This window comes from Neomonachus schauinslandi, chromosome 1 (genome assembly GCF_002201575.2).
Source record: "Neomonachus schauinslandi chromosome 1, ASM220157v2, whole genome shotgun sequence".
Lineage (NCBI taxonomy): Eukaryota > Metazoa > Chordata > Mammalia > Carnivora > Phocidae > Neomonachus > Neomonachus schauinslandi.
Genome location: NC_058403.1, coordinates 194,676,307 through 194,690,459, shown reverse-complemented (window position 1 = coordinate 194,690,459; position 14,153 = coordinate 194,676,307). Strand labels below are relative to the sequence as shown.

The 14,153-nt window shown below is 39.9% G+C and overlaps 1 protein-coding gene across 1 annotated transcript; it reads left to right on the top strand.

Annotated features, from left to right (window-relative positions):
- Positions 1–10,089: 10,089 nt before the first annotated feature.
- On the top strand, positions 10,090–11,551 carry IQCF2 (IQ motif containing F2). Its single transcript, XM_021695202.1, has 3 exons — positions 10,090–10,107; positions 10,283–10,366; positions 11,168–11,551. The coding sequence occupies exons 1-3, from the start codon at positions 10,090–10,092 to the stop codon at positions 11,549–11,551; spliced, it is 486 nt and encodes a 161-aa protein (XP_021550877.1).
- The last annotated feature ends 2,602 nt before the right edge of the window (positions 11,552–14,153 follow it).

Below are 14,153 nucleotides of genomic sequence, written 5' to 3'. Positions count from 1 at the left end.
TTCTCTGTGCCCCATAGCATGGCATGATCCTGGAATCTGTCATCTGAACCAGGTTCCATTTGTGAGTAAACGATTGGGCTCTGAGTGATTCCTTAGGAACAATAAGCATAAACCAAAATGTTCCAGGCCAATCAAGATGAATGGTTGCCCTATCCAGAGCAGAGCTGAGTAGGGCAACCATTCATCCTGATTGGCCTGGGACATTCTGGTTTATCCTTAGTTATCCTCTCCCCCGAGTTCCTTCTCAGTCAGAGAAAGGTGGGTAACTGAGGCACAGAGACTTGGTTGGAGGGAGGGGAACCCCTGACAAGGGGAAATCAGACCATGCCAAGCTGGGGAGTGGGGCAGTGAGGCTGTGTTTGGGGAAGGCATTGCCATGGACAGGGAAAGCCGAGTCTAGAACTGTGTGTGTGCGTGCAGACACATATGTGCATGCATACGTGCTAACTGAAGTTTAAGATGTGAGAACCCAAAAAAGTGAAAGTGAGAGCTAAATGAGAAGGACTCCACACTGTGTGGAGCAGGGAAACTTCTAATACTGTGACTTGACAGAGGGACACAGCAGGTTGTGGGTTGAGCTGGAGTCAGGCATGAAAGCAAACAAAGGATGCTGCTCCTCCAGCCGTCTCGGTGCGGCAGTGGGAGGGAAGGACTATGCAGCCCAGGTAGGTGGCCAGACCCAGGTGGAACATGATTCATGGCATGCTTGTTCCAGACAGGCCAACCAGGTCCATGTAATGGTGGGATAGCTAGTGCCAGAATGCTCCATTTTACAGATGAGGAGCCTGAGCCTCAGGGGACAATGTGATGTGTCCAGGTGCATTAAGGGAGAGGGGCACAGACAGGAAACATATCTGGTCTACTGGGTCCCTGCCCAGTGCTCCTGAACTTCTGAGAAAGCCTTTCTTGGCATGCCCTGGAGCTGAGGTGGGTGGGGAATGTTCCCTGAGAATCCCTTCTTTATCTTTGCAACCTCTCCCCCCAAAGAAAAAGAAGCGCCCTGACCAAGAGCAGAAAGCCGTAAAGATCCAGGCGTGGTGGCGGGGCACTCTGGTGCGCAGGACCTTGCTACACGCAGCACTCAGAGCATGTATCATTCAGCACTGGTGGAAGGTGACGCTGGCAAAGCTGCTGGAGAAGAGAAAACGAGCAGTCCTCGAGTCTTTCTTGTGGCAAGAATGGGCAGTGGTCAAGCTGCAGTCCTTGGTCCGCATGTGGCGCATCCGCCAGAGATACTGGAATTTGCTCCACGCAGCCCGCATCATCCAGGTCTATTGGCGCTGGCATAATTGCCATCCCCGTGGCTTTTTCCATGGTACCTACGACCTCACAGCAACCCATCTGGGACTTGAACTTGAGATCTCTCTGGGGTCACAGATGTGTCGGATTGCAGACAACATCCCCTTCCCAATAAAGAACTAACTGATCAGGTCTGCTCCCACTCTGTGTCACCGTGTTTCTGTCAGACCAGCCCCAGAGGTCCCTGCGTCAGCAGGGTCAGGGAAAATGATGGCAGAGACTGGGCCTGGCACGCTCAGCTCTGAGGAAGTGGCTGAGGTCATCTGGGGTCCCTGGTGGAGAAGGATTCTGAGCATCCAGTGCTGGGTGAGTGGGGCCTGTAATTGATGAGCAATGTCTGCCATGGGTAGGAGAGTTGGGGTTGCAGGGCCGCCCACTCAGCCAACTCCAGAGACACTCCTTTACAGTGTGGTCCATGTACATGGCGCCCCCTGTGGTTGAGCCACATGGGGGTTGCGTCACCTGACGCTCTTCATTCTTCAGTGTCTTCCCATTAAATTTAGAACAATTCCAAAAGCCCTCCTGGGTCTCCATAAGCCTGCATGATCTGGCCCTGGCCGTGTCACCTTTTCCATGTCCCTCCTGGCCACCCTGCTCTTCAGATCTCCCCCCTGCCTCACACTCTCATCTCAGAACTTTTCACTTGTTGCCTCCTCTCCTTAGATAGCCTTTCCAGATGGAGCTCCCCTCCACTCACATGTCTCTGCTCCATGCTCCCTCCTTAGGGAGACCTTCTTTGACCACCTTATTGAAATGGCTTCCCCACCCGCTACTGTATGTTCTACTACCTGACTCTGCTTTCCTGTTTTCAAAGTCCCAATCACTACCCAAGCTTATCTTACCTCATTTTCTATTTTCTGTTGCCCCCACTAGCAGGCGAGTTCCAGGAGAGCAAGGACTCTGGGTTCAGTGCTGTTCCCAGAACCTAGGTCAGTAGGTTCTCTCTGCTTCTCCCTCTCTCTCCCTTTCCAATATGTTATTATATATGTGTATATATTTTAGGTTCTTCATATTAGGCCATTTTGTCATCCTTAAAAAAATCCCTTTCTGAGTTGGGAGAGACTGCCCCTCCCAGGGCCAGCCAGTTCTTAGAGGTAGCAAAGGACTCATCCCAGAACATGCCTTTCATCCACAAATGAACAAGTTCAGGGCCACTTCCTCTCTCTTTGTCCTGTCACCCCCAGAAGGCCATATTCCTCTGCTTTAATCATCCCAAGCCAAGTACTAGGCATCTATATAGCTTAGAGACCACAGAAAATATTCAAACCAGCCAAACCTAAACTGTTTACCCTATCCTGGTTTGCCTTTCCCACTCCAACAAAGGCCATGGGAAAAGCTCTTTTCTTACTCTTGCTTTCTGGCACCTGACTGAAACCTGTTGCTTCCCCTGTAACCATGTGTGACATGCAGTGACCTCCTTTTTTGGACTTGTAGTATAATAAATTTGGGGCACTAATTAGTAACAAGAATATATATGAAAGAATTAATCTCCCTGGAAGAGTCAATATATAGTAAAGATAGCAGATTAATAGCTTATAAACCTTGTATGTCAAAACTACTATTTGATATCACCTGTCAGAATGGCTAGAATCTAAAAGATGAGAAATAACAAGTGTTAGCATGGATACAGAGAAGAAGGAACCCTTATGCATTGGTTATAGGAATGTAAATTGGTCCAACCATTGTGGAAAACAATATGGAGGTTACTCAAAAAATAAATAAAAATACCATATGATCCAGTAATTTCACTACTGGGTATTTACCAAAAAAAAAAAAAAACCAAAAACACTAATTCAAAAAGACATAGTAGCTGCTCAAGCATCCATCGATAGTTGAATGGATAAAAAATATGTTATATATATATGCTACTCAGCCATGAAAAGGAATGATATCTGGCCATTTGCAACAACATACATGGACCTAGAGAGTATTAGACTAAAGTGAGATAAGTCAGACTGAGGAAAACAAATTCAATATGGTTTTACTTATATGTGGATAAGAAACAAACAAATGAATAAAGAAATGCAAAAAGAAGAATCAGACCTATAAATACAGAGAATAAACTGATGGTTGCTAGAGGGGTGGGGGTGGAGGATACATAAAATCGATGAAGGGGAGTGGGAGACATAGGTTTCCAGTTATAGAATGAGTAAATCAAGGAAATAAAAAAGAAAAAAGAAAATGACTATAAAATATAGTCAATGGTATTGTAATAGCATTGCACGGTGACAGATGGTAGCTATTTTACTGGTGAGCTACTGGTGGTGAGCATAGCATAATGTATAGAATTGTTGAATCACTATGTTGTATGCCTGGAACCAATGTAACATTATGTGTCAACTATACTTAAAAAATAATAAAATAAAATAAAGCTAGTAGAAGGTTAAAAGACAAAAGTAGTAAAACTATGATTACAATAATTAGTTAAGAGATACACAGACAAAAAGATGTAAGATATAAGATTAAAAGGTGTAAAATGTGACATCAAAAACAAAACATGTTGGGAAGAGTAAAAATACTGAGCTTTAGAATGGGATCAAACTTAAGGTTTTTTTTTTTTTGGTTTTTGGTTTTTTTTCCTTTCAAATTTATTTGAAGGCTGAGGTAAGATAGTGGAATATTTGATTGAACAGACATTTGAAATATGAAGGAAAGTGAAAAGATCTAAAAATCCAGATTTGAATAGTCCCTTCAGTTAATAATTACTAGAATATAACTACTTAGTTGATTTTTAAAAAAATTTTTTGTATTTTACATTTTTTATTTTATTATGTTATGTTAATCACCATACATTACATCATTAGTTTTTGATGTAGTGTTCCCTTATTCATTGTTTGCGTATAACACCCACTGCTCCATTCAGTACGTGTCCTCTTTAATACCCATCACTGGGCTAACCGATCCCCCCACTCCCTCCCCTCTAGAACCTTCAGTTTGTTTCTCAGAGTCCATAGTCTCTCATGGTTTGCCAAACAAGTTTTTTATCAACTTAAAATAGACTTATGGATATAAGTTGTTACATGTATGCCTCATGGTAACCACAAAGCAAAAACCTATAGTAAATACCCAAAAGATAAAAAGTAATATAAGCATACCACTAAAGAAAGTCCTCAAACCACAAAGGAAGAAAGCAAGAAAAGAACAGAGAGGAGCTACAAAAACAGCCAGAAAACAATTAACAGAATAGCAATGAGCACATACCTTGCAATAATTACTTTAAATGTAAATGGGCTAAATTCTCCTAAATTCTGCCTTCAATGACATCTTAGACCAGATGGAATTAACAAATATACAGAACATGCCATCCAAAAGCAACAGAATACATGTTCTTTTTGAGTGCACATGGAATATTTTCCAAGATAGATCATATGTTAGGCTACAAACAAGTCTTAATAAATTTAAGAGGATTGAAATCATATCAAGCATCTTTTCTGACTCTAATAGAAATTAATTACATGAAGAAAACTGGAAAATTCACAAATATGTGGATATTAAACCCCATGCTACTGTATAACCAATGGACCAAAGAAGAAATCAAAAGAGAAATTTAAAAATGCCTTGAGACAAAAATGAAATATAACATACCAAAATTTATGAGATGCAGCAACAGTAGTTCTAAGAAGGAAGTTCGTAGTGGTAAATGCCTACTTCAAGAAACAAGAAAAGTATGAAATAAAGAGATTAACTTTGAATCTCAAGGAACTAGAAATAGAAGAACAAAAGAGGCTAAAGTTAGTAAAAGGAAGGAAATAACAAAGATCAGAGCAGAAATAATGAAATAGAGACTAAAAAGACAATAAAAATATCAATGAAACATGGTTCTTTGAAAAGATAAACAAAATTGATAAGCCTTACCTAGACTCACTGAAGAAAAAAGTGAGGAGGACTCAAAATCAGAAATGAAAGAGATGTTACAACTGATACCACAGAAATACAAACGATCATAAGAAACTACTTTGAACAGTTATACAACCTAGAAGAAATTGATAAATTCCTGGAAACATATAACCTCCCAAGACTGATCATGATGAAATAGAAAATCTGAACAGACTGATTGTTAGCTGAGATTGAATTAGTAATCAAAAACCCATTTGGATGTCTGGGTGGCCCTGTCAGTTGAACAACCGACTCTTTATTTTGGCACAGGTCATGATCTCCTGGTCGGGAGATCAAGCTCCATGTCCAGCTCCATGCTCAGCAGGGAGTCTGCTTCCCCTCTTGCTCTCCCTCTGCCTCTCCCCCTACTTGCCCACTCTCTATCTCTCAAATAAATAAATAAACCCTTAAGAAAAACAAACAAAGCATCTCTCAACAAATAAAAGTTCAGGACCAGAGAGCTTCACTGGTGAATTCTACCAAACATTCAAAGAAGGATTAATACCAATCTCTCTCAAACTCTTCCAAAAAATAGAATAGGAAGGAACTCTTTCAAACTCATTTTATAAAGCCAGCATTACCCTGATACCAAAACCAAACAAGGATGCCATAAGAAAAGAAAATTACAGACCAGTATCCCTGATAAACATAAATGCAGAAGTCCTCAACAAAATATTAGCAAACTGAATTCAACAATACATTAAAAGGATCATATATCATGATTGAGTGGGATTTATTCCAGGGATACAAGGATGATTGGATATACACAAATCAGCCAGTGTGATACACCACATTAACAAAATGAAGGATAAAAATCATATCATCTCAACAGATGCAGAAAAAAATTGACAAAATTAAATGTTCATTTATGATTAAAAAAAACTCTCAACAAAAGGGTTATAGAGAGAATGTACCTCAACATAATAAAGGTCACATATGCCAAGCACACAGCTAGCATCATACTTAATAGTGAAAAGCTAAAAGCTTTCCTCTAAGGTCAGGAACAAGAGAAGGATGTCCAATCTTGCTACTTTTATTCATCATAATATTGAAAGTCCTAGCCAGAGAAATTAGGCAAGAAAAAGAAATAAAGGGCATCCAAATTGGAAAGGAAGAAGTAAAACTATCACTATTTGCAGATAGCATGATATTATATTAAGAAACCCTAAGGATTCCATCAAGAAACTGTTAGAATAAATAAATTCAGTAAAGTTACAGAATACAAAATAAATACACAAAAATCTGTTGCATTTCTTTACACTTATAATGAACTATCAGGGAAATTAAGAAAACAATCCCATTTACAATTGCACCAAAAAGAATAAAATACCTAGGAATAAATTAAACAAAGAGGTGAAAGACCTATAAATCAAAAACTACACATTAATGAAAGAAATTGAAGAAGACAAATAAATGGTAATATATTTCATGCTCATGGATTAGAAGAATTAACATTGTTAAAATATCCATACTACCCAAAGCAATTTACAGATTTCAATACAATCCTTATCAAAACTCCAATGGTATTTTTCACAGAAATAGAAAATAACTGTCATAAAATTAGTGTAGAATCACAAAAGACCCTGAAAAGCCAAAGTAGTCATGAGAAAGAAGAACAAAACTGGAAGCATCACACTCCCTGATTTCAAGCTATATTATAAATCTATAGTAATTAAAACAGTATGGTATTGGCATAAAAAGGGACACACAGGTCAAAGTACCATAATAAAAATCTCAGAAATAAACTCATATACACATGGTCAATTAATTTACAACAAAAGAGTCAAGGATATACAATGTGGAAAGGACAGTTCCTTTGATAAATGATGTTGGGAAAATTAGACAGCCACATGCAAAAGAATGATACTGGCCCACCATCTATATATCATGCACAAAAATTAACTCAAAGTGGATTAAAGACTTGAAACCTGAAATCATAAAGCTCCTAGAAGAAAACATAGGTGGTAAGCTCCTTAACATAGGTCTTAGTGATGATTTTTTTAAATCTGACACCAAAAGTAAAAGCAACAAAAACAAAAATAAACAAGTGAGATTACTTAAAACTAAAAGTCTTCTGCACAGCAAAGGAAACCATCAATAAAATAAAAAGGCAACCTACTGAATGGGAGAAAATAATTACAAATCATATACCTGATAAGGGGTTAATATCCAAAATATATAAAGAACACATACAACTCAATAGAAAAAAAAAATCAAACAATCCAACTTAAAAATGGGCAGAAAAGCTAACAGACATTTTTCCAAAGAACACATACAGATGGCCAACAGGTACATGAAAATATGTTCAATATCATTAGTCATCAGGGAAATGCAAATCAAAACCACAATAAGAGGGGGGCCTGGGTGGCTCAGTTGGTTAAGCATCAGACTCTTGGTTTCAGCTCAGGTCATGATCTCAGGGTCCTCCGTAATGCGGAGTCTGCTTGTCCCTCTCCCTCTGCTCCTTCCCCACTCACTTGCTCACTTTCTCTCTGGAATAAATAAATAAAATCTTTAAAAAAAACACACACACACACAATGAGATGTAACCTCACACCTAGCCATAGAATGGCTATGATTTAAAAAAAAAACAACAACAAGAAATAAGTTGGTGAGGATGCAGAGAAAAGGGAACCCTTGTGTACTGTTGGTGGCATGTAAATTGGTGCTGCCACTATGGAAAACAGTATGGTGTTTCCTCAAAAAATTAGAAATAGAACTATCATACTATCTGGCAATTCCACTTCTGGGTATTTATCTGAAGAAAATAAAAACACTGATTTGAAAAGATATATGCACCCCTATATTCATTGCAGCAATAGCCAAGATATGGAAACAACCTAAGTGTCCATCAATGGATGAATGGATAAAGAAATTGTGGTATGTACAATGGAAAGTTACTTAGCCATAAAAAATAATGAAATCTTGCTATTTGCAACACCATGGATGAACCTCAAGGGTTCACTTATACTAAGTGAAATAAGTCAAAGAAAGACAAGTATCATATGATTTCTCTTATATGGAATCTAAAAAAAACCCAAAAACAACAAAAATAAGCTCATAGATACAGAGAACAGATTGATGGCTGCAAGAGGCAGGTGGGTGAGTGGAGAAATGCATGTGTTTTATTTTGTTTTTAGGGAAAAAATAACCTGCCATATGACCTAACAATTCCACTCCTAAGTACATACCCAAGAGAATTGAAAACATATGCCCATACAAAAACTTGTACATCAATATTTATAACTATATTATTCAAAATTGTCAAAAAGTAGACACAACTCAAATGTCCATTAAATGATGAATGGATTTAAAAAAGTAGCATATACACGCAATGGAATATTATATGGCCATAGAAAGGAATGAAATACTGACATGCTACAACATGAGTGGACCTTGAAAACACTATACTAAGCAAAAGAAGTCAGACACAGAAAGCCATTTATTGTGTGATTCAAATCATATGAAATATCCAAAATAGTCAAATCTATAAGGACATAAAGTAAATCAGTGGTTTTCAGAGATTGGGTTAGGGAAGAATGGAGATTGACTGCTAATGGGTATGAGGCTTATTTGGGGGTTTATGAAAATGTTCTCAAATCAGGTAGTAGTGATAGTTGCACAACTTTATGAATATACTAAAAATTATTGGACTGTACAGTTTTAAACAGTGAGCTTCATAGAATATAAATTATATCTCAAAAAGACCTTCACAGGGGTGCCTGGCTGGCTCAGTTGGTGGAGCATGTGACTCTCAATCTCAAGGTTGTGAGTTCGAGCTCCACATTGGCTGTAGAGATTACTCAAAATAAAATCTTTAAAAATAAAATCTTTAAAAAGAAGACCTTATAGAGAAAAATTGTAAAACATTATAAAAGAATTCTTAAGCAGAGAGGAATAGTCCATGGTCTTAGAAGGAACTTAGTATCAGAAGATAGCTTTTCTTCCCCAAATCAATGTACTTACAGTGAAAATCCTAGCAGGACTTTTCAGGGAACTAACGCTGACACTATGAAATGCTTAATGGAAATCTCTGTCTAATAGGCTTGAATATTTGTCACATTGGATATATCTGAATTTGTAAAGTTTTTTTTAGAGTTTGGATATGAATCTACCTGGTCTTGGTGCCTTATTTATGGTGGATCTTTTATAGCCTTCTCAATTTATCAAGTTTTACATATTTCTTCAATTAATTTTGGTAATTTATATTTTGTTAGGAAATCATTTCCTCTTAGCTTTCAAATTTATTACCATGATATTCTTATATTTATTTAAATCTCCTTGTGATTGTTTTGCCTTTCTCATTCCATTTTTGTTCTCTTTCTCCATCACCCCGGTTCATGGAGCATTTATCTTTAATACTGGTCTTTTAAAAAATACCACCTTTTAAATTTTTTATTTCTTTAATACTGGTCTTTTAAAAAATACCACCTTTTAAATTTTCTATTTTTATTTCTATTTTGCTGCTTTCTAAATTCATCTGTTCTCTCTCTTCTAGTTTCCTATGGTGTATTGAGGTACTGAAACCTGAGTCAGGGGAAGATGGGAAATGCTAAGTCTGAGAAGACACTGGAGAACTATAAGGAGATACACTGCCATGGTCCCTCCTACTCTCCTGTGTGACTGATAATGAGGAACAATGTGGATGGACTTACTGGAGAAGAGCCCTGGTATTTCAAGTGCCCTATCTTTCCATTCTGAACTCTGGTACATCTCTGACATATCAGGGGGAAGTAGACAGGCAGTAAAAATTCCCATGGAGCTTGTTTCTGAGGAAGACTCAACTCTGTGGTAGATATCCCAATCTTTATGTCATAATGCAGTTGTGAACTCATAGCTGTCCCCCTCATTTTACTCATGCCAGACTTTGGGAAGTAGAGAAATCAAGGCTAGTGAACCATCTATAGACAAGCCATGGGGATCCGATTTTGCGTAAGAGACGTGGCCAGATTAATAGGCAAGCTAGGAGTGGGTGGAAATCACCTGGGACTTCACAGGTCTTGGGAAAAGAAGGGATGCTGAAGCAGGGGTTATCTGAGCACAGAGCCTTAAAGAGAAACAGCAGTCTTACCTCATCCATTCATTTCCCATTTAATTCTGATGACAGACTCATGGCAGTTTAATTTTAATTATAACTGAAGATGTTGAGGAAGTAATTGAATTGAAGAAGAGGAAGAAGCAGAAATTCAAGGTGGGTAAAATCTCCATGTAGTTAAGAGATATCCAGAACATTTATGTCTGTGTCATGAGGCTGTGGAATTGTGCTTTTTATGGACCCAGAGTCTAAAATAATCAGGTGTCAACTCAATATTGGCTCATTTTTTCTCCATTCCCTTCTCTACATGGGCTCTCTTGGTCTCAGTTAGACTGTGGCATGAAAAGTGAATGGAGAGAATGAAAGCCATCAAGAAATGAATAGGGTTGGGAGGTGAGAATGTGAGGACTCTGAATTAGAGAGTACAATGTTCAAAATATGGGCTGAGCGGAAAATGGGATGAGGGTGTTGTTCAAAATATGGGCTGGAGTAGAAAATGGGATGAGGGTGCTGAAAACCCACCACAGTATTGAAGTACATTGTTGTGGCAGAGAGAAATCAACCAACAATGGTTTGGAACTAGAATTAGCAGAGAATACCAGGCAAAGGCATTATGAGGCCAAACCTCCCAAACCCAATAAGCACTGAAGAGGTAGAGCATGACTAACAAAGTCCTTCACATCCCTAATGCACCCTCCTAGCTACTAAAGGTTTTCCCTTTATCCATACACCTGTGAGATAGTCAGGAGGATGCTGCGACTCTGAGAACAGGATGATCTGCCCACAGTGACAGAGGAGGGCTCACAACCCAGGTCTTCTGGCTCCTAAGCAGTGTCCTAACTCCCCTGAACTCTCCAAAGAAGTAATAATAGTTAAGAGAATCTGGGCCCCTTCCAGGAAGATCTTGGAAGTTGATGGCAGGAAGTTCCCTGAGTGGTCTCTCTTATCTCCACCCAGAAAAGTTTAGAAACAAAAACAAAAGCAGCCTCAGAGATTCAGGCCTGGTGGCGTGGCACCCTGGTACGCCGAACATTGCTGCATGCAGCCCTCAGGGCCTGGATCATTCAGCGCTGGTGGAGGCAGACCTTGGAGAACCTGCTGCAGAAGAAGCGAAGGGAAGCCCTGGTTACCTACGCAAATACAGTGAGGGCAGTGGTCAAGATCCAGTCTTTGGTCCGTATGTGGCGTATCCACTGGCGATACTGTCAAGTGCTCAACGCCATCCGTGTCATCCAACGCCACTGGGAATGCCACAACTGCTATACCTGTGCTCTCCTTCGGGGCCACTGTGTAGTCACAGCCACTCACCTACAGTTCCACATTGAGATCATCAACTCCTAAGGGCTGGCAAAAAGGGGCACTATGTCTCCTGTCCCCAGTAAAGATCTAACCTGGTGTGATATGTCTCATGTTCTCCCCTAGCTAATGGAAATGTTGGGTCTTAGGCCATGCTACCTCCTCTTCTTCCTGGGAAAGAACTTCAGTGAGGTATTCCCCTTGTGCCCATGGACCCCATTCTGAACTCATGATGACCATATGCTATTTACTCAATTGCCGAAACAGAAACTGAGGTCCTAGTCTCTCCTGATATATGACAGAACCAGAAGTCTCAGTTCCCATTCCCAGCCCCATTCCTTTTTTCTTTTTTTTTTTTTTTTAAAGATTTTATTCATTTATTTGAGACAGAGAGAATGAGAGAGACAGAGAGCACATGAGAGGGGGAAGGGTCAGAGGGAGAAGCAGTCTCCCTGCCGAGCAGGGAGCCCGATGCGGGACTCGATCCCGGGACTCCAGGATCATGACCTGAGCCGAAGGCAGTCGCCTAACCAACTGAGCCACCCAGGCGCCCCCCATTCCTTTTTTCTTAACTGGGGATCTGAAAATAGGTGGGCTGCATCTTCCTGAAGACTCTGAGCACCTCTGCACATGAGAAGAGATGCTGAGACTGTTCTCTGTCAGCCTGGGGTTGGGGGTCGGTGGGGATACCTCAGACAAGGTATCTTTGACAAGCCCCTAGAGAAAATGCCAACATTTGCCTGACTCTACTGGAAGCAGTGCAGTGCAGCTCCAGGTGAAGGACAAGAGGCTGGTCTTAGTGATAGGTACAGCTGGGCATGCTGATAAGCAGGTGATGACCCTGGGAACTAATGGAAAACAGAAGTTCATGGTACTCCAACTCTGTCTCCGCAATATCCTTACCCAAACCCTTCTCCCTAAGGGCTGCAATACGAACAGGGTTCCCTCTGATAGTATCCCATCCTTACTCTTATCTCCATTTTTGGTGATTTTATCATTGGTCGGATAGTCCCATCAATCTCCTGGCCTCTAATAAGTTATTTTGGCTCCCATCCTCACTCCCATAGTCATACTAAAGCCACTCACTCCCATAGTCATACTAAAGCAATGCGATTCAATAGAACTTTCTGTGATGATAGAAATGTGCTGTATCTGTGCAGTCCAATGTAGTAGTCACTAGCCACATATGGTTGTGAAGCACTTGAAATCTGCCTAGTGCAACTTTAAAGAACTGAATCTTGGGCGCCTGGGTGGCTCAGTTGGTTAAGCGCCTGCCTTCGGCTCAGGTCATGATCCTGGAGTCCCTGGATCGAGTCCCGCATCGGGCTCCCTGCTCGGCAGGGAGTCTGCTTCTCCCTCTGACCCTCCCCCCTCTCATGTGCTCTCTCTCATTCTCTCTCTCTCAAATAAATAAATAAAATCTTAAAAAAAAAAGAACTGAATCTTTAATTTAATTTAAGTTTAAATGGGCACACGAGGATAATGGCTATTCCATTAGACAGTGTGGCTGTAGACCTCACCAGTACGAATAATTGTTCTCTTGCCCAGATTGCTTTTCCTACTGTTCCATTTTCTAATTACTTTATTCTCTCCTTCCAGTTCACCTTTTAAATACTCTCAATAGAATGTTTCTTCAGATGAGGTCTTCTAATCTATTGACCCTACCTTTTTAGTTTTTACAGCCACCATCCCTGTCATGTCCTTGCATCTTTCTTTTCCCAGTTTAGATTCTATGGTTAATCATTGTAATCTCTGCCCTGCACAACTTGACTTCTCTTAGCCCTCTCTGTGCAAACATGCGTGGGGTGAACTCAACCATCTACCTGCTCTGTACCTACAGAAAAGCGAGCATGGCTGGAGCAAAATAAACAACCCTGAGGCATGGTCTCAGTTTATATTCATGACTGCAGATCTCTACTGGACAAATTTCCCAATACATTTCTCTGATATGCTTGCATTTCCATTTTCTGAGTTGAATATCCATATCACCTCCTTTCCAAATGTCCAATTTTATTTTTACTCCCCTTGAAGTTGGTGATGTCACCACACATTTAACTGAAGAAATGGGAGCAGACTGGACCCCCATCCTCCTACCACCACATTATCCAACCCAGCTCCATCTGGACCGTAATTGCTGCCTTCCCTTCAGTTTAAATAAATGGTCTTTGATTCCATCAAAGCCCAATCCCTCCACTACCCTGCTACCATCTCAAGGTATTTGATCCTGCATTCAAACCCCACTATCCAAATTATCAGTGTCTACCTCTTCCATCTTTAACAATATATGCCCTTGATCAATTTCTGTTCCAGATTTTTGTTTCTCTTCATAGCAAAACATGTTGTTGCTGTTTCCACTTCTCTTTCTACCATTTTCTCTTCAACCCATTCCAGTCAGGCTCTATCACTCTCACTCCACAGAGACTGCACTGATCAACATTACCAATATTCCAACTGGCCAAATCCAATGACTATTTCTGTTTTTACCTTATGCATCCTCTCTACATCAGGCTACAAAGTTAACTACTTCCTCCTTATTGGAATACATAATTTTGTAAAAAAGGCAAACTACAAAAATCCCACCATTTAATCCATAAATACTTTAATATATATTTAATAAATGAGAACTTTGTAAAAAAAATATATAACC